Source organism: Canis lupus, chromosome 15 (genome assembly GCF_011100685.1).
Source record: "Canis lupus familiaris isolate Mischka breed German Shepherd chromosome 15, alternate assembly UU_Cfam_GSD_1.0, whole genome shotgun sequence".
Taxonomy (NCBI): domain Eukaryota; kingdom Metazoa; phylum Chordata; class Mammalia; order Carnivora; family Canidae; genus Canis; species Canis lupus.
Genome location: NC_049236.1, coordinates 18285021 through 18304434, shown reverse-complemented (window position 1 = coordinate 18304434; position 19414 = coordinate 18285021). Strand labels below are relative to the sequence as shown.

General features: G+C 61.7%; 1 protein-coding gene across 7 annotated transcripts; it reads right to left on the bottom strand.

Annotated features, from left to right (window-relative positions):
• Nucleotides 1-354: 354 nt before the first annotated feature.
• On the bottom strand, nt 355-18773 carry ARHGEF40 (Rho guanine nucleotide exchange factor 40). 7 transcript variants are annotated; one of them, XM_038558438.1, is made up of 24 exons: nt 18679-18773; nt 16230-16427; nt 14383-15628; nt 14081-14248; nt 13819-13939; nt 13154-13250; nt 12985-13065; nt 12749-12865; nt 11662-11757; nt 11463-11578; nt 11041-11167; nt 8917-9039; nt 8618-8761; nt 7073-7683; nt 6761-6995; nt 6363-6449; nt 5569-5784; nt 4693-4863; nt 3314-3491; nt 2455-2559; nt 2086-2229; nt 1451-1593; nt 1001-1047; nt 355-883 (listed from the first exon to the last, which is right to left on the bottom strand). In XM_038558438.1, exons 1-23 carry the CDS (start codon nt 18679-18681, stop codon nt 1006-1008), a joined length of 4569 nt encoding a protein of 1522 aa, XP_038414366.1. In that variant the 5' UTR covers nt 18682-18773; the 3' UTR covers nt 355-883; nt 1001-1005. The 7 variants fall into 7 exon arrangements, with proteins under 7 accessions (XP_038414366.1, XP_038414367.1, XP_038414368.1 ...); XM_038558439.1 differs by having other exon boundaries at nt 355-878; XM_038558440.1 differs by having other exon boundaries at nt 355-767.
• Nucleotides 18774-19414: the final 641 nt, after the last annotated feature.

Here is a 19414-nt window from a genome sequence, read left to right as displayed (position 1 = left end):
TAGCGGTTAGCAAGGAGCCCCGGGCCGGATTCTTCCGCACTGTGGGCTGAGCGGCTGAGGGTGAGGGCGGCTGGACTGTGCTGGATCCCGGCTTGACCCGACCGCCTCAGCCTCAACGAGCGGGCCTAGCGGGTCGGGAGGAAGCTCGCAGGGTGCTTTGAGCCTCTGAGAGCCACCGCAGAGGAGCCACATGCGCCCACACCTGGGCCCAGTGTGGGGCCGCTAAGGGGTACTCGGTGCCTTGAAGCCTCGGTTGTTTCTTGTGTTCTAGTTAATGGTTGGATGGGGGGGAGGTCCTCAAGGTGGTAGGATAACCTCAATCCAGAGCTGTGCTCTAGTTCTTCCGACACAGAGTGTGAGTAAATACATTTAATATAACAATAGTATTATAATAACAGTAATTACATGTATAAAGTTCCCCCCCTTCCTCCCCACTCCTGTAATGGTTTGCAGAGCTCCGTTTCCTAGGACACTCCAGGACAGAGTTGCCAGGAACTGCAGCTGGCCTGGCAGGAGAGGAGTCTTCTCAGGGAGAGTCCGGGTGGCACCGGATGAAGGGGAGAACTCAGGCTGGAGGGGAGGGCTGCCATGGCGTCCTGGGAGTACGCGGTGGCCCAGGAGGATGGGGAAGGACTGGATGACGGAGGATTTCTCTGCCTCCAGGTATGAAGGCAAGCAAGTGTGGCCGCTTTGGCTCCTGTAGGAAGGCACCCGGCTGGAGAGAGCTAGACATAGCAGGGCAAGGCGCTGGTCCTTTGACCTCGTCTCTGTCCAAGAAGCAGAGGAAGGAACTCAGTGCTCTTCAGTCCTCCACTGTGTCCCACTGCCGGCCCGGCCCGAAACGTGCTGAGAGGAGGGGCTGTAGCCAAGTTCTCCATCTTCTCTAGGAGCCAGGAGAGAAGAGGGAGATGGGTTGGGAGAGGGAAGAAGCTGACTTGCAAGCAGCTGATGCAGGAGGGAAGGGGTGCCGGGTACAGTGGACGGGGTGTTGCTGACTCACCCGGCTCACAGAGGAGTGGTGGGGTCACTCAGGGCTCGGGCATGACTCTGCAAGGGGGCAAACAGCAGTGAACGGAAAGGGTGAGGCAATGTCCTTTTACCTATATCCACCCCCCCCCCCACAAGCCTACCAATTCACCTCTCTCCTCCTCCCTCAAATCCCTCAATTTTGCTGATTTAATCCCAGTGCAGATGCTGTTGGCATTCCTCCCTTGCTGTCTACTCCTGCACTATGCTCCTTATTAAAGATTCCCTTTCACTTCTGACCTTAATGCCTCTCAGATCTTGGGGAAGAGGAGAAAGGCACACCAGACAGTATATCCAACCTGTGCTCTTGCTGGGAGCACAGGCTCATTGGTTTCCCCGGCCCCATGGGCTGAATGATCAGACTAGCCCACTCAGAAGGCGGCTGAAGAGGTCGCCCCGCGCCAGCCCTAGTTTAGGGACTTACCTGCCGGGACAGCCCTAAGATCCCTCCACTGGCCAGAGTGGGAGTGCTGCTCCCAGGGTGGGGGGGTTGCAGGCTGGGACTGTTTCTTGGTCCTGGGGACACATCTCCAGAAGAGTCAAGTGTTTCTGGGGCTGGAGGGGAAGCTAGGGTGAGAGCAGGGTATAGAACCCCTCTAGATTACCTTAAGCAACCAAGCTGCTCCATCAGGGAAGAAAAAGCTCCATAGCAACAGGAAGCTGTGAGTCACCATAGCAATCCAGTTGCAAGAGCACCCCCCTACCAAGAGGCAGGAAATTGTCAGCAGCATCATTAGAGCAACCAGGGAAGAAGCGACAGGAAACTATAAGGATTGCCGTGGTGAACCAGGAGGGTACAACAGGAAGCTGAGCAGTTTCCATAGAAACTCAAGGAGAGCTAGAGAGAGAGGTACAGAGGAAGTGCTTCTTAGCAACAGGCTGCTGTAAGCATTATCCTAGCAACCAGATGGAAGGCTCTTTTAGCAATGGGGAAGCTGTACATAGTTGTCATGGCAACTGGGCTACTTGGCTAGAAAAAGGAATTGCTTAGCAGCAAGTGGCCTGAGCATCACCACGATGACCCAGCTGTTGGGAGCCACCCCTTGAGAGGTGCCTCACCCAGGGAAATTTGCTTGACGTCCAGATCCCAGGCCTCCTCCTCGACGCGGGCAGGCAGGGAGCAGGCTCCCGGTGAGAGGCCGGGAAGGGAAGGGCCGGCATGCTCAAAGGATGACACGGCCACGGAAGCCCGGGTGCGGGCGGCTGCAGAGAGGGGGGCGGGGGGGGGTGGTGGGGGCTGGTGTGGGAAAGCCCTCCTGGCTCTCGGAAATGACCCTCCATCTCACAGAGGGCCTCCCGGTCAGTCCCACAGTTTCTGGGAAGACATGTCCACGTGCTACCCTTCCTTTTCCCACCAGGCATCCCCACTATGCCCTCACTCTCAAGGTCTTGACTTCGGGGGCCGCCCCCCAGCACTGTGGCCCTCACCTCTTCCAGTGAGCAAGGCACTGAGCGTCCGCTCCCCAAGGGCTTTGATGTCCAGGAAGGGTTTATTCCCAATGCCCATGGAGACCATCTGCTGCACTCGGAGCTCTAGGGAACAGAGACCCTGTTACCAACCTCCTTCAGCCCCCTCGCTCCAAGCCCCAGCACCGTCGTCGTCATGGAGTCTTCTGCTCCTTGCCGATTCTCAGTCATCTGGTATCTCCTGTTCCTCTTGCTGTCAACTGTCACTACATGGATGGGGACGGGGAGCCTCGACTTCCTCCTCAGACAGCTATCTCTTGTCTCCCACATGTTACATCCTGTGCATTTGGCATTCCAGCCGCCCAACTTCTAGTTCTCCCCTTGTGCCCTCCATCTTGGGCATTAAGAGCAAACCCCTTGTTTCTACACACCTCTCGAGGTTATCCAGCGCTTCCCTAGATGCCACCTTATTTGACCATCCCCTATTATATTACGATGTAGCTGTCACTTCCCATTTTCAGATGAGTGCAAAGAGGCTAAAGAGCATTAAAAACGAAAACCCCAAAACAAAACCCACAGAAATTCTAGTCTGGTCACACAGCAGGTAAATTCTGGAACCCCGGCCCAGTGAGCACTCTCCCACTCTCTTTTGCCCTACCATTTGCTCTTGCTTTTCTGAAATTGGTAGCATCCTCTTTGCTTTTGGTGTACCTTCGGCTAATCTCTGTGCCCGCAATCCCTCTCAGTCAGACCTCGAATCACCTCGCAAGTCCTTCTTTCTCCATCCCACGCCCTGGTTTCCCGGTGGTCTCCGCACGCTCCGGCTAACCTCCTGCCCTAACCTGGGCCCGAGCCGACCCTCCCTGGCTCTGCCCGGTACCCTTGTTGTGAGCCGCCTGTCTCCAAAGCAGCTGGGCAATGGAACTGGTCCACTTGAGTTTGATCTCCGGGGAGGCTGCCTGCAGAGTGTATGCTTCTCGTGCACGCCGCCGCCGAAACCACAGCTCAAAGCAGAGCCCGCTGTCCCCGATGTTTTCTGTGAGCCCCATGTCAGCAGTCTGAGAAAGAGCGGGGGAAGAGTGGGTGCAGACAGAGTGAGTCCTGGCTAGATGGTACCACATGGAAAAGCACTACACTTGGCTTGGCATCTGATAGATGTTCAGTAAATGTTTGCTCAACACCCACCATATGCCAAGTGCTCCACATTTAGTCTTCACGACAACCATAATTTACAGAAGGGGAATGCCCAGACGCACGAAACAACTCGCCCAGGGGCTTATCATGGCTTATTAGAGAACGAGTTCATACCCATGTCTATGTTGTTCTAAACCTAGGCTCTTTCCTCTATACTGTACCCCCCCCCCCCCCGCCTCGCCCCCTGCCCCGGATAGCTCACGTGAATGTAGAGAGACTAAGAATCCCTTAGAATCATGTCACATTGCCAGATCTAGGACTATAGGTCTCTCTCCCTCTCCCTCTTTTTTTTTAAGATCTTTTTTTTTGTTTTGTTTTTTTAAAGTCATCTTTACACACAGCGTAGGGCTTGCACTTACAACCCTGAGATCAAGAGTCAGATGCTCAACCGACTAAGCCAGCCAGGTGCCCCTAGCGCTATAGGTCTCTACTGATGGACACCAGAGCTGTTTCCCTGAAGCAAGGTCTCTTTCCTCTCAGGTTCCGTTTCATCGTTTCCTTCCGTCAACTTAAGCTATTGATAGATACGTAGATACACGGATACATGGAATAGATAGACGATAGATCCTTTTCTCCTCACCCCCAGGGACCACCGCAAAAGCATATATTCTTAATGGGAAAGGTCCTCCTCTATTCTGGCTTGGAATGCCTCATAAATATCCAACAAGAATGAAAAGGAAAATCCCAATGACAATGACAGGAATGTCTATCACCTCTGACACCTTAACCAGATGGTTGATGAGGTCAAAACCTGTCTTAAATGATTCAGATTCTCAACCTGAGTGGGGGTTGAATTATTTTCTAGAACATCTTGAGTTCTCAAGAAGAGCATGAATTCCTGTCCTGTCCCTCGCCCCCCCATCCTAGCATCCTACCTTTTTTTTTTTTTTTTAAAGCTTTTTATTTATTCAGGAGAGACACACAGAGAGAGAGGCAGAGACACAGGGAGAGGGAGAAGCAGGCTCCCTGCAGGGAGCCCTATGTGGGACTTGATCCCGGCACGCCCAGAGCCGAAGGCCGAAGCTCAACCACTGAGCCCCCAGCACCCCGCCCCCCACATCCTACCTTAAAGGCCTGCTTGTAAACAAAGGTCTCTGATCCCCCTTCAGTACCCTTGAGTTTGCTGAACAGGAGGAGATGCTCAAAGAGAAAGACATGGCGAAGACACTTCTTTCGGCCACAGATGACGGTGAAGGGGTCCCGGTGTAGGAGCTGGCCCTGCTCCTTCAGATCTGTCTGGGGAAAGGGAAAGGAAAAAGAATTGGCTCTGGAGCCCTTTAGGTATATTTTATGGGGAGTAAAAATGGGTTTGATAGGGCAAGGAGCCTAATGTACTGGTTCTCAGGCTGAGTCAGGAAATCAGGGAAGGCCTCAGCCTAGAATCCATCTCCTGGTCGCCGTGCACAGCACACCTGGCCTAGCAACATAGTCCTGCCTCTCCGGACAAAAGGTACGTTGCAGGTAATGTTTACAGCGTCCTTTGGGGAAGTCTCTGGATGTTGGGGATGAGGCACCATTCTGACCCAGGAAGAGAATCAGCAAAGAACTGAGGGGAAAGAGGTCTATCACAGAGGAGGCAGGTTCCCCACTTGTTCTGGAACACCTGGGCTAGAGAGACCAGGTACGGGAGGAAAAGGTATGTGCCGGGTGTCCAGATACCCGAGGAGGTGCGGAGTCGGTAGCGCAAGAGAAGAGTTGGAAATGGACAGGAAAGCAGAGGCAGAGGGAGGACGGTGGGGTGTTGGGCAGGACACAGCTTCTTTATACATGAGGACACTGAGGCCCAGTGAAGTTCTGTGACTTGACCAAGCTCATCTCGCTGATTAGAAATTGGAGCCTGGGCCCTCTGACCTTGAGTCTAGCTCTCTTGTCACCAGCCACACAGCTCGTGAGGCCACAGGATTACGCAGTCGGAACTGGAGTGACAAGCCATGGTCTCACCTCGCAGCCACGCACTGCTTCCACAGCCAGCAGGTCCCTGCCACGGGTCTCCTGTTCCCGGAGCAGCTGCACTGCAGCCCCCAGAGCCTGGCGCTCCGAACTGAGCTCAGGCCCAGCTTCCCTTAGGAGCTCCTCCAGCAGTCGCCCGTACTGAGCCAGCTGCTCCAGGGGCTGCTCCAAGGCCCGGGGCAGGTGAGGGCCACTCTCCACGGAGCCCTGGTTGGGGAGGAGACAGACGGGGATGCGGTGAGGGGCTGGAGCTAACGGGGGCTGAGCTCTGTCAGGAAGGTGGAGGGTAGTCGAGGCTGTGGGGGGTCGATAAAGCCCAGATACTGCCAGAGGGAAGGTGAGACTTTCCCCAGGAAGGAGGCAGGTGGGGGCCTGCAGGAGACTCAAGCACCCTCTCTCTGTACCTCGCAGGGGAATGCAAGAGGAGTAATCCCTCATGGTCTTTGGCTTTTAAGCCTCGAAGTCACTTTCACGTATTTTGATGTAAAGTCTTGACCCACACAGCGCTCTGACTTAGGGTTAGTAGCTACTGCGCCCGTTTACCAGACGTAGAAACAGGCCCAGCGGAATCAAGAGTCTTGCCCAAAGTCCCTCGGGATTAACATTCAGGCTGGCTGGGCTCCCAGTCCGGGGCTTGTCCCACCCCCAGCACTTCTGGGAGACGATTGGTAGGAAATGTCCCCTGACACATCCAGGGGAGCTTTCTTCCCCGAGGGACTCTGAAGTTGGGTGTGCTTTAGGTATTTCCGGCCCCCCCACCCCATGGGGGTCAGGGCAAAGGTTACCTTGGTCGGGGGGCCAAGCGCGGCCAAACCGTTCTCCAGCTTGTGACGGTGCTTCACGTACTGGGCGTAAAGGCTGAACTGGTCCCCCTGCGCCAGTGGGGGAGACACAAGCCACCCTGTGGTGAGAGACAGGCCTCTCCCCTGCCTCACCCCCATCCTCACTACAGCGCACAAGAGACACAGGCCACTCCTCGGCCTGGGAAGTGACGGGCTCCCACGGTCAAGGGAAGACCCAGCCGAGGGGAGGACAGGCCACAGCTGCGCAGATCCAGGGGAGCCCAGGGGACGCACCCTCTGGGAGGGGTGGGGAGGGGGGCGGATACCAAGGAGGAAGGACAAGGGGGGGGCGGCTGAGATGCAGGAGGGCAGGGCCGGGACAAGGTGTAGAGGTCACTCACGTGGCGAAGGAAGCAGGCTCCGATGCGCAGGGGGTGGGCCGCGCAGCCCTGAAGCTCCCGGAGGAAGTGGGTCCGGTGGAAGCTGCGAAGCCTCTCGCGGGCGCCCAGGGCAGCCGCCCAGGTGCCCCTCAGGTCAGGAGTCAGCTCAGGGCCCGGGGGTGGCGCTGGCTCGCTCAAGGCGGCCACGTACTCCTGCTCACAGGCAATCAGCTCTGACACCAGCCGCTGCTGGGCACTGCGGGGGCAACAGGGAGCTCGCGGAGGCCGGTGCGGGGCTCGGGGCCCACCCCAGCTCCCTGGCCGCGCCCTCACCTGAGGCTCCGCTTGCGCTCCATGCGGGGGGTGCCTCCTCCCCAGGGCCCCTCCGGGCCTCCGGCGCGGCCCAGCAGCACGTGCTCCCGGGGCGAGCAGGTCCTGTCTACCACCTCGGTGCTGCTCACCTCCAGGCCTCGGATGAGCACCGGCCGCGCAGGCCCAGCCTCCGCCTCCGCAGCTGGGTCCGGGCCATCATCCGCGCAGTCCTCGCCGCAGGGCGCCAGGGAGCCGTGGGACGGGGCAGCGCGTGGGCCCGGACTGCCGGGGAGCAGCAGGGAGCTGAGGCTGGGCGCCGGGCTGTGGGGGCCCCGGGGGGCGCCCCCGCTGCTGGCGCTGTCCGCCCGCCGTCGCCGCTGGCCCCGCGGACTCGCCTCCTCGCCCAGCTGCTGCTGGATCCTCCTCTCCAGCTCCTGGCAGCGGGCCCGGCAGCGGCCCCACTCGCGCAGGGCGGCGGGGCTGCCCAGGTCCAAGGCCAGGGCCCGCATCTCCTGGAAGGAGCCAGCGCTCGGCTCCGGGGCCCGCCGCAGGGCCAGGGCGGCCAGTGCCGCCTCCCTGCCGGGGCCTGCTCCCGCCAGGCGCGCCGCGCCCTCGTTCACCCACTCGTGCGCCTGCGGAGAGGGCGGGGCGCAGTGAGGGGGGTTGCTGCCCTCCCGCGCCCCAGTCCCCCCACCCCGAGGCCCCGCCCCCGCCCCCCTTCCCCTGCGCCCCAGCCCACGGCCTCCCGCGCCCCCTCCTGCACCCCAGCCCACGGCCTCCCCATCCCTTCCCCAAGCTTTAGCCCACAGGAGGCCCCGCCCCCGCGTCCCAGCCCACAGCCTCCCACGCCCCCTCCTGCGCCTTAGCCCATGGCCTCCAGTGCCCCTTCCGTGCCCCTTCCCCGCGCCCCAGCCCACGGCCTCCCGCGCCCCTTCCCGCGCCTTAGCCCACGGCCTCCTGCGCCCCTTCCCTGCACCCCTTCCCTGCGCCCCAGCCCACGGCCTCCCCATCCCTTCTCCAAGCCTTAGCCCATAGGAGGCCCCGCCCCCGCGCCCCAGCCCACGGCCTCCCTGCGCCCTTCCCTACACCCCAGCACCCCAGCCCACGGCCTCCAGCGCCCCCTCCCGCGCCGTAGCCCACGGCCTCCTTGTGCAGCTCCCCTGCGCCCCAGCCCACGGCCTCCCTGTGCCCCTTCCCCGCGCCCCAGCCCATGGCCTCCCTGTGCCCCTTCCCCGTGCCCCAGCCCACGGCCTCCGGGCCGCCGCCCTCCAGGTCGGGAGAACCGCGCGTTACCACCCGCGCCCCCCCTAACCGTGGCCCTGGAGCCTGGAAGGAGGCAGCGGGGCCTGCGTGGAAGACGAGCCCGGGCTCCCACAGACCGGTCAGGGGCAAGCCCGGACCTACGACCTCCATGCCCGGGAGGCAGGTCCCCGCGGGGCACGCCGGGCCAGTGAGCAAGCAGGGGTCAGGGCGGACACTCCAGGCAGCGGGGCTCCTGACTCCCTGCTTCCAGCCCCTGCGGACCGCTCCCCGCGGACGGCAGCGCGGACGGCGGCTCGCACACACCTGCTGGAAAAAGCGCTGGAGCCGCAGGGCCCGATGGAGGCCGCTCTCAGCCTGCTCCAGCCGCTGTTCAAAGACATCCAGAACCTTCTGTGAGGCGGCGTCCTCCTCCAGCGCCAGGGCCTCCCGGGCCTGCGCCAGGCGCTCCTGGAGACAGAAGGCGGCACTCAGACCTGGCCATCTGTCCCAGACTTGCCTCCTTCCCGCCGCCTCCTCCCCTGGCCTCTCCCCCTTCTCCCCTGCCCCTCCCCCTTCTCCCCTGCCTCTTCCTCCTTCTCCCCTGCCCCTCTCCCCCTTCTCACCTGAACCTCAGTGCTGAAAGCCCTGAACTGTAGCTCCGTCTCCTGCAAGGCCGACAAGGAGTCCCCAGGCACAGCAAAACTTGCCAGCTGCTCCTCCCCTGGGCCTGAGAGCCACTGCAGCACCTGCGGCAGACAGGGTGGAGGGCAGGGCCATGAGGGAGGAGGGCCATGCGATGGGGAGGAAAGCTGAGATCCAGCTCCAACCCCACCATCCCAATCCGCAGCAACCTGGGCGAACCCCCTCCTGTCAGCTGTCACGTGGGAATGGTAACAGTGTTCGGTGGTAGTCTCCACGAAGGTCAAGTGAGAAAGCAAGAGACCTTTGGTAAAGCATGAGGATGGGACGCTGGGCTGGCAGGAAGCACTGAGGGAGGTGGGTGAGGGGTCCAGGGCTAGGCCTGGAGGGGACATAGATAAAGTTGGCGTGAGCCTGAGGCAGGATGTGATGACTGTCTGGATAACTGAGGGCCAGGAGAAATTTCACATTCACTGAGTCCATTGACGGGTGGGCAGGGGTCCCAGGGACCTGGCTTGGAGAGACAACCCAGTGTGTGTGTGTGTGTGTGTGTGTGTGTGTGTGTGTCTAGCTCTGGTTGCCTATTATGGCGATCTAAGGACTCTCATGTTGGTTCTGGGATATTTGATCAAAAAAGGGATAGTAATTTTTTCCTCTGAAGAAAGGCTGGAAGCTAGGGTAAGACAGCCTGAGGATGAGAAGCCTGAGAATGTTCCCAAAAAATAGGGCCCAACCATAAACCCTTGTACAGGCCTTTGCTGAATTCATTTGGTCATCCTTACACCCTTGCGAGGGAAGTGTCGTTATCATGATCCCCATCCTGCAGATGCACACTTGGGAACTCAGAGATGCTTCAAGATTTGTCCAACATCTCACTCCTAGCAAAGCCAGAACCCAAGCTGAGAACTTTAGGCTCCAATTCCTGTGTACTAACAGTTTTGAAACGGGGAAAACAGCTAACAAGCAAGTGAGCAAACAGTAAGAGATACAACTCCTTGAATCCTGGGTTGGAGGAAGCCAATATGTAGAAACCCCAGGAAACAGACAGCCCTGCCCCACTTTGACACTGACCCGGATGCCCACATGCAGGTCCATGCGGTGCTCATTCACCACACTTGGGGCTCTGGGGGAGCAGATTGCAAAGGCCCCTGGGCCCCGCATGTTAGAATAATCCCCTATTCTAGGGGGATTTTTCTTTTAATATTTATTTATTCAAGAGAGAGACACAGAGAGGCAGAGACACAGGCAGAGGGAGAAGCAGGCTCCATGCAGGGAGCCCGACATGGGACTTGATCCCGGGACCCCAGGATCACACCCTGGGCCGAAGACAGACACTCAACCACTGAGCCACCCAGGGATACCCGCCCCCGCTTTTTTTTTTTTTAAAGATTTTATTTATTTATTCATGAGAGACACACACAGAGAGAGAGACATGGGCAGAGGGAGCAGGCTCCACACAGGGAGCCAGATGTGGGACTCGATCCTGGGACTCCAGGATGCCACCTGGGCGGAAGGCGGCACTAAACCGCTGAGCCACGGCGGCTGCCCTCCTGTGGGGCTTTGAACCCCAGGAGAGAAGAATCAAGACTCAGAGAAACCAGCCTTATCCCCAGATCTTCCCTACAGAGGCCTTAGCATCTCCCATTATCCTTTCCTCTCAAGGTGGAAGAAGGTGGGACCTGTCCAGCCTCAGGCTTGGGGATGACATCGCAGAAAGAGCTGAGGGAACACGGGTAGCAGTGTAGCTAAAAAGCTGGTATCAATGGACTTTTATTATTTTAAGCTAACAGGCACTCTCGGGTCAATCAGCTCCTCCCAGAATCCCCTAGGGCACCCAAACATCTCTTCTAATCTCATAATCTCTAAGGATCCTTGATCAAATATCAACCGCGGGGCAGGGGAGGTCTGGCTTCTCTTCGGGGGCTGAGGTGCTGTCTCCCTCTTGTTGACCCTCACCCCCACCAGGCCAACCTCTGGTGGGGTGAGGACAGAGGGAGGGCCATCGATCAAGCCAGGTGAGGGGAACACCATCACTGTGGATGCGGGCAGGAAAGGGAGTGCGGGGGCCAGGTTCCCAGGCCACGGAGGAGCGGTCTGGGGGTCCTCACCTGCTGGAGTCGCTGCAGGCGCTGTCGCTGCTCCCGCCGCTGGACGTGCAGGTTGGAGAGGCGCACAAGCTGGTGAATGGCCTCGTCCACCTCCTGGTACACTGCAGCTGGGCCCGGGCCCTCCAGCCTGTGGGGGGAGAGGGGCCCAGTGAGCCACTGTCCTCGTCAACACCCCCGCCCCCATTCGGTCCCTGCACAGCCTCGGGTCAGAGTGCAGACCTGGATTTGACTCCCCCACCGACTGGCTAATCCCGGCCAAGGCATTTAACACTCCCCATCCTCCAAGTCCCCGTCTGTGATGCCAGGGGCGTCAGATGAAGGTCGTGCCAGGTGGGAAAGCATGCTCTCCTGTCCATGGGCTCGCCCAGTATGAGCCATCTGGCAGTTCTTGTCCCCCCCCCCGCCCCCCCCCGCCCGCATACTTGCTGCTGTGGGTGGATCGCAGCCTCATCAGGATGGCGCCCCCGTCCCTCTGCAGCTCCGTCAGCCGTGGATCCGCCAGCACCTTCTGTAGGGGCTCGAGCATTCCCGCGGCCTCCTGGGGGTGGAGAGCAGATGCCGGGACGGGTTCCAGCCGAGCCCCGGGCGCGCCCATCCCCTTGGGCCCGTCTCAAGTCCTACCTCTCCCGCTGGCTCGGCTGCTCCCTCCAGCTCCTCGATGGCTCGCCGCACAGAGCACAGCACCCCTCGGCACAGGCGGCACAGCCTTGCCACCTCCTGCAACACACACCGGGGCTGCAGGTGTGGCCGCCCCCCTGGACTTTTGTGGAGGCCAAGCTGGGTCCGCTTCCGACTTTGTCGCTTACTAACCGTAGGACATTGGTGTTGGCTCAGGTCGTGATCTCAGGGTTGTGAGATCGAGCCTGGAGTCAGGCTCCGCACGGAGTGTGGAGCCTGCTTGGGATTCTCTCTCTGCCCCACACCCCTCACTCATGCGCTCTCGCTCTCTCTCTCTCTCTCAAAAAAAAAAAAGAGATTCACAGAATTTTGTGAGGTTTAAAGGGATGATGCCAGGCAAGCACTGAGCCAGGACTGGCACCTTAAACAGCTTAGTCAGCGTGAGTCTCCTTTCTCCCTGTCCGCACTAAGTTTTCACCCTAAAAATCCCCTCTTCTCTGCCTATTCAGATCCACTTCCCTTTGATGTACAGCTTAGAGACCATGTTACAGATCCCCTTTAATATTTAGCTCATTTATCTTTTCTCGAATATTCACAGCACTTAGCTTCATAGAATTGGAGATTATATCATGATTGCCACACTGTGGGCGAGGACCCCGAGGCCTGGATGTTGGCGCAGGGAACATGCACAGAAGGTGCCTCTCTGCACGTGGGTACAGTTCCTTGTCCAAGGTCACGTGCTACTAGAACCAGCCTTCCTGAGTGTCAGCTCTTTCCAGAACCGCAGTAAAATGACCTTGCAATCTTCTCCAATAGCTTGTGACATAGGTCCCACCAAAAATCTTATGCCGTTTGATGTCATGTTAAGAACTTATTTCATATGCTCCTCTCATCTCCCCCGCAGCCCACGGTACATGCGTGGTATTTTGCTCATGGGCTGTGAGCCATAAATACTTGTTGAGTGGAATGGAAGGGAAACCACTTTTTCCCGATCCCTAGGACGTCTCAGGTCTGGCCTCTCTCTCCCAGAAAGTCCTCAGCCAGGTCATTCCTGGCTCCTGCCTTCTTGGGTAGGGGAGGTGGAGCTTACCTGGTGTGTCTCTACCCAGTAGCTGGGAGAGGGTTCCCTGTGGCCCCCCAAGTCCCACGGCAGCTCCTCTGGCTTGGCCACTCTTTTCAGATCACTCTCTGATAGCAACTCAGCGCCCTGTAGACACGTGAAGACAGGGGGTTCCTGGCCTGGCCACCCAGGGGTTCAGGGACCAGCCTGGGGCCCTTGCCATCCTCTTCCGTCCCCACTACCGAGGGGCACTAGGGGACTCAAACCTGAAGCCCACAGGGTTCAGTCAGAGGATCATCATGAGTGAGAACCAGCAGTCGCTGAATGAGCGGAGGGTCTCCTGAGTCCTGAGGGCAGAGAAGAATAATGCTAAACTGTGGGCAATTTAGCCCTCGGTTAAGGTCGGGAGGGGTACCCGTGTCAAGGGCTGGTTACCTGAAGTTGACTTAGGACAGGAATGAGGGCTGGAGGCAGTGGGGGTGCCTTCCGAAGGTCCAGCAGGACGGACAGCCCCAGTATCTGGAGATCAGGCCTGAGGGCACGGGAAGAGCCAAGGAGGCAGTGTGTGTACACACGCATGTAAGTGTGCGTGGAGGGCATGAAGGCACAGGGTCTGGCTTTACTGCTCTAGTCCTCAGGAGAAGTCAGTTCCTAGCACTTTCGGGAAGCAACGGGCAAAGGGCCCAAGGGTGGTTTTGTGTCCAAGAGGCAGTGAGCTAGCATTCGGGAGTCTCCACTCACACGGCCCCAGATCCCAGGATTCGGGGTCTGGAAGGGTGTGAGTCCCCTGCCAGGACACAGCGGGGTGCCCCCTAGGTTCGTGGGGCCCAGCGAGCCGCTGCTCAACAACTACATCAGTACCCTGATAATCTAGGTCATGTCTTAGGATACTGAAAGTCAGCAGTGTTGATTCTGAGGACTGATGAAGATATCCTGGAGGTCAGAGGTCAGCGAGGTCAGGGCTCAATGGCTTAGAAATTGAGGGGTGAGGAAGTAGGCATCCCGGAGGTCAGGAAGCCAGTGTCCTGAGAAGAAAGGAGGTCAGGGCCCCCATGAGCAGGAGGTTAACGGCCAGGGTGCCCATGCTGGGCCTCGGTTACCTGAGCAATGAGTGGAGGTAACGAAGAGCAGTGCTCAGCACATGTTGGGAGGGTGGGGGCTCCTCAGGAGGGCCCGGTGGGGTAATGGTCAGCAGAGCTCGCCCACTCTGGTCCACCCCTCCTGAGGACACAAAATGGCCAGGTTGTCCGGGCCAGGGGCAGGCCTTGGCTACCTACCACCCACCCCGCCTCCCTCCACAGCCCACCCGGGCTGCTTCTCTTCCCTTGACCCCCTTCCCTTCAAACACCAATGCCCACTGACCAGTCAGGACCAGGAATCCAGAAGCCATCAAGTCCCAAGCTACATCCGGGTCATCAGAGATGGAGACCGGAGAGGCCTCTTCTGGGACGCTGGCCCCTCCCACTTCCTGCGCTGTCTCCAGGGGTGGTGGTGGTGGGTCTGACACGAGCCCCTCTGGACCTGTGGGTCCTGCGCAGACACAAGCAGAGCTACGCGCCTGAGGTGGGGAGCCTTCTGGCTGTTGGGCCCCCAGCGCCTCTCCAGCCCCTTTCCTAGGCCCAACCTATGTGGTCCTTGCCCTGCTGGCTTTGGTGTCATCTCACCTGCCGCGCTTGCCAGGCTGGGTCCCTCTGGATCTTTCTCTGTGGCCGGCTCTCCTAGAGGTCCGCAGGCTTCTTGGGGCTGAGGCTCTTTTTTGTCTGCTGGTTTGAGTTCCTCTTTCAGCTCCGGCTCCGGCTTCCCTGAGCCTCCGTGCTCCTCCTCAAGCAGGCTGCATCCTGGGAGCTCGTGCTCATTTGGCGGGTGCAGACTGACAGGGACTTCCTGGTGGCTGGCCTCGTCCTTGTCCCCAGGGCTCAGTGGAGCACTGTCCCCTCCCCGGCTCAGAGCCCCTCTGCCTGCAGCACGCTTCTTCCTCCGGTTTCCTTTGCCTGTTCTCCGAGGGGTATCGGGGGGTCCTTCGGCCCCCTGGCCTGCCCCTCCTCCCAAGTCCCCCGACCTTAGGGGGAAAGATTCAGAGGCTTCCCCCAGTGTCTCTGCTGGAGATTCCGATGCCTCGAGAGCTGCTGCTTCTGGGAGAGCCTCGGCTCCTGGGGGTGACCCAGGGGAGGTCCCCGTGCTGCTTCCCTCACCGGGTGGGCGCACCCCATCCTGGTCCCGGGGCCCCAGGCCCTTCTGGTGCATCCAGGCCCGGTGTCTCCTGTGCCGGCCCTTCCCTCCAGCACCCTTCCGGGTGGGTACCGTCCGGGTCCTGGGGAGGCCCTCAGAGCCCTGGGCGTCTGTGGGGCTCCCCCGCACCGGCAGTGTCACCTCGAGCAGCTCCACGTACTCGCCTTCAGGTCCTTCAGCGGGGGCGTTGTGTCCATCGCCAGGACTCCGGGTGCCCAGGGCCTCCTCAGGGAGTGGAGGGCTGGGGAGCCCTGGGGGTCCAGAGGGCAGCTTGGGGGGCAGTGTGCTTGGCCGATGTCCAACCATGAGGCCGCCTTTATGCACAAATCGCGGGCAGATGAGTTCTGCCCAGGGCAGCCGCTGAATCCCGGACGGCGCCGAGAGTAGGCAAGTGCTGAGGCGACCTGTTGGCCGGTCCTTATTGATGCCTTGCAGCCACTCGGGTGTGAACAGGTAGGCACAGGCCTCATTGGGCACTGGCAATTCCTGGACCCGCCCACCCCCCGGGGCCAGGCACTTGAGCGCCAGGCGGGGTGCTTGGGCTGCTGAGGGCACCACTTGCAGGTAGAAGTCTCCTGGGCGCAGCAGCTGCCAGGGCAGGGCTGCTAGCTGCACCACCACCTGCTCGTGCAGGCAGAGGGGCCAGCCCTCATGGAAGAAGAGGAAGCCGCTGTACTGGGCCTGGGGAGAGAGGTGGGACGCCGCGTTCAGGCCTCTGCTGATGAAGTGGCAGGAGAAGGCAGTTAGAATGGGACCACCCCAGGCAGGGCTGCCCTTTTGCCTGCTGGGTTAGCATTCCAGGGGAGTCGGAGGGGTGTCCGAGGGGGTTCATGTAGCAGAGGAAGGGATTGGGACTGGCTGGTTCTCTGGTAGTAGGAAGCTTCTCTAGGAAATGCGTTCCATGCGTGGGAGAGTAACAACTGAGTCATTACAAAGACATGGTCAGCAGATGGCGTGGACTTGGAGGGGTCAGAGACTCTTAGGAGCCTTTATATCTGCAGAAGTGAAGGATCTCTGTTGAGTCACGTCTGGGGGAGTTGAGTATCTTGAGAAATCAGTATGGGGGGGAATGTCTGGAATTGGGTCTGGTGCGCCTGGGTCTTGGGGAATTGATGTCTCTTAGGGGTCAGTACTTGGGGAAGACGAGTGTCTTTGTGTGAGTTAGTATCTGAGCGGCCTTTGCCTCTGGGGGGATGAGTGTTGGGAGGTGGCATCTCTGGGAAGAGGGAAATTAGTCTGGAGAGTCTCTGGAGTGAGACAGTAGAGGTTAGGGGCCACTCACACAGGCTTCCTGCTGGACTTTGGCAAGCAGGTGCTTGGCGGGCACCAGGAAGTCCAGCGTGTACCTCAGCGCATCCTCCCGATAAGTCCTCTCCACCACCTGGAACACCTGACCCAACAGCGTGGGGGCTGTCGCCTCGAAGGGTGGGTACAGGGCGGCAAGCGTGCTCTGCACACAGTCCTCCACTGGCTCGGGCTCCTGGGGGCGAGAAGGCCAGCTGCAGATCCCTAGAGAGCACGGCCCCGGGGGCACATGGTGCACACAGTGTGCGCTCACAGGGGCCCCTGGGGAAGTGCCGCTGGATGAGCCTGGGGTGGCCGCAGGGGGCCAGCAGGGCCATCTCCCCTGGAGATCCAGGGAGGCTTTACTGCGAATGTCTCTGATCTCAGGGCCAGTGCTGGCTACTGTGAGCTGGACCATTGCATAGTTTCTCCTCAGAGGAGACAGTCCTCTGGGCCACCAGGAGATTTGGTGGTGGCTAGGAGAGCTCTGGGGCGTGGAGGGCTTTGGCCCGGCCATCTCGCAGGCCCATCCTCATGGGGCCTGCGGGCTAGCGACCTCCAACAGAGGTGGAGGTGCCATCACCATAAAGGATCATAAACTAGAGATGGTCTTTGGGTGGGAAGGAGGAGGACTGAAAGGTTGTCTGTCTCTCTAGCAAACTTCCCTCTCCCGGAGTGGCCCTAGAGCAATCACCCACTCCCAGAGCATGTGGGATTGGGTTACAAAGAACTGGGTGGGGGCAGCCAAAAGAGGAAAAGGTCACAAAAGGAACATGTGGGGAAGGGAGGAGGCCTTGATGGTATGTATTTTTCCAAATCCAGGAGGACCTCTCTGCCAGCTCCACCTGCAGTTGCTGTCTCGGAAGGCAGCGCTGCTTCTCCCAGAATTGCCGCCCTGAGCGCATGGGGGGGGGGGGGGGGGCTGGCTCTGGCCCAGGCCCTCAAGGAGCGCCCCTCAGGCTAGTCCTCTGCAGGCCAATTTCTCTTTCAAGATGCCTTTGAAGTTCTTTTTATCAGGTTTTCCCTGCTGGCAGGGGGCAGGGGGTGCTCGCGGGGGTGTCGGTGGAGTTCTCCACGGCCACACACACACACACACACACACACACACACACACACGCCCCTCCAGCCTCTGCCCTGCAGACAAAACTGCGTATTCTACCAGCTGGCCCATGTGTCTGAGCCTCTGGGGAGCTGGGGCAGCCCCTCCAGGGACGCACCCTCGCGGCGTGGGCACGGAGCCGCGGCCCAGGGTGTGTGGGCGGGCGGACAGACCCCCCAGTGTTCCGGGGACGGGGTGGGGGGAGGCGGAGCGGGCCGTCCGATCGGAGGCCAGGAGGGGGGAGCTGGAGCTGGAGCTCGAGGAGCGAGGCAGCTGCAACCCATTAGGGGCGGTGAGCTCATGGCTGAGCGAGAGTCTCCGCCACAGGAAACTGCAGCAGCAGGAGGGGAGGAGGGGTCTGGGGCGAGAGGCGGCGGGCAGGAGCGCGCGGCGCCGGCCTCGCTCGGCCGCGACCAGCAGCGAGAGCAGAGCCACTGAGTCAGCTCTCCCTGGCCCAGTTCCCCTGGTGCCCCGCTCCGGCCTCCCTGCCCGGGGGAGCCCTTCCTCCGGGGCCCGCGGCCCGCGGTGCTCCTCCCGCCCCCGGGCCCCCGGGCCTGGCTCCTCCGCCCCGCGGCCGCCACCCGCTCCTGCAGGGGCTCCAGGCAACTTCTGCGGGGAAAGTTCCCAGAACCGCGTCCGCCCGCGCCGGCGCCCGCGCCGACCCCTCCCCGGCAGCCCCCGCCCCGGCCCCGGCCCCCGCCTCGCGCCGGCTCCCGCGTCACGCCCCCGGGCCCCGCCGGCTCCCCGCCCCCCTCGGTCCCCGGCCCGGGGCAGCCCGGTCCCCCCGCGGGCATGTCCCTCCCCGGCCGTGTCCCTGGCCCCCGCCCGGCGCAGCTGCGGCCGGTCCCCAGGGCCGGATGGGTGGGCCCCGCGCACCGGGCTGGACTGGGATGGAAAATGGTGGTTCCAGGCGGGTAGTCCTGCCGACCCGAGGGCGCCCCCGCACCCCAGGGCCGCCGCCGCCGCCCGGACTGCAGGGGTCTCCGCTGGGGGCGGGGGGGCTGCACCCCGGGGGGCGGGGGGCGCTGGACCCCGGGGGGGCGCTGGGCCCCGGGGGACGGGGGCTGGACCAGCCTGCAAAGAAGGCACACGTCGGGACGGACGAGGGTGCGGGGAGGTGTGGGGTCGGGGGGACCGAGGGGCGGAGGGGGGAGGGGGCGAGAGGAGGGAAGAAAGCCGAGGGCGGCGGGGCAGACGGACGGGCGATCAAAGGGAAGAAGGGGGATGGGAGGGAGGCAGGCGAGCCGGAGCGCTGGGCCGGGGCCGGCGCCGGGGACGGGGCCGGGGCCGGGGACGGGACCAGGGGACGGGGCTGGCGGGGACCGCGGGGCCGTGGCGCGGGACTCACCATGGCTCGGGCGGGCGGGGCCGGGCGCGCTGCCGCCTCCCTCCGTCCCGCCGCCCGCGTCTCGCCGGGTCTGGCTGGGGGGCAGCTCCGGTCGCGGCGGCGCTCGGGCCGCGGGGCCCCGCCAGGGAGGGCCGAGACGGCCGCCCGCCCGCGTGCCCGCCCCGCCCCGCCCCTCCCGCCGCGCCCCGCCCCGCCGCGCCCCTCCCGCCCCGTCCCGCGCCCGGCTCTCGCTCTCGCTCTCCCGCGGGCTGCCCGGGCCCTGCGGACCGTGCCCCCTGCGCCCGCCGCCGCCCGGCTCCCTGCGGGGTCCGCGCGGCCCCCCAAGGACACTCGGGAGGCTGCGGGGCGTGCATTCCCGGGGGCCCCGGCCTGGGATGGGCGGCTTGGCGGCCGAACTCGCGTGGGGGCCGGTCCTCGGAGCCCAGAGGAGGCGCGGGCCCCGCGGACGGAGGGCAGGCCCCGGGAGCCCTTGCACCCTCGGGGGCTCGCGCCTCCGCCCCTCCCATCTCCCCGGGCCTCGAGCCTCCGCGCTCCGACAATGGGCCCCTGTGTGCGGTCGGGGAGGGTGGTCCCGGGGCGGCGAGGGGTGGGGGTGACGGCGGGGCCGGGCCCCGGCATGGGGTGGCCCTGCAGGGGCGTGCGCCTCCCCCCCGCACCCCTCCCGCCCCTTCCCCCCCCGGCACCCTCCGCACCCCCTCCCGCTCAGGCCCCAGGACTCGAGACGCGACGCCGCCCC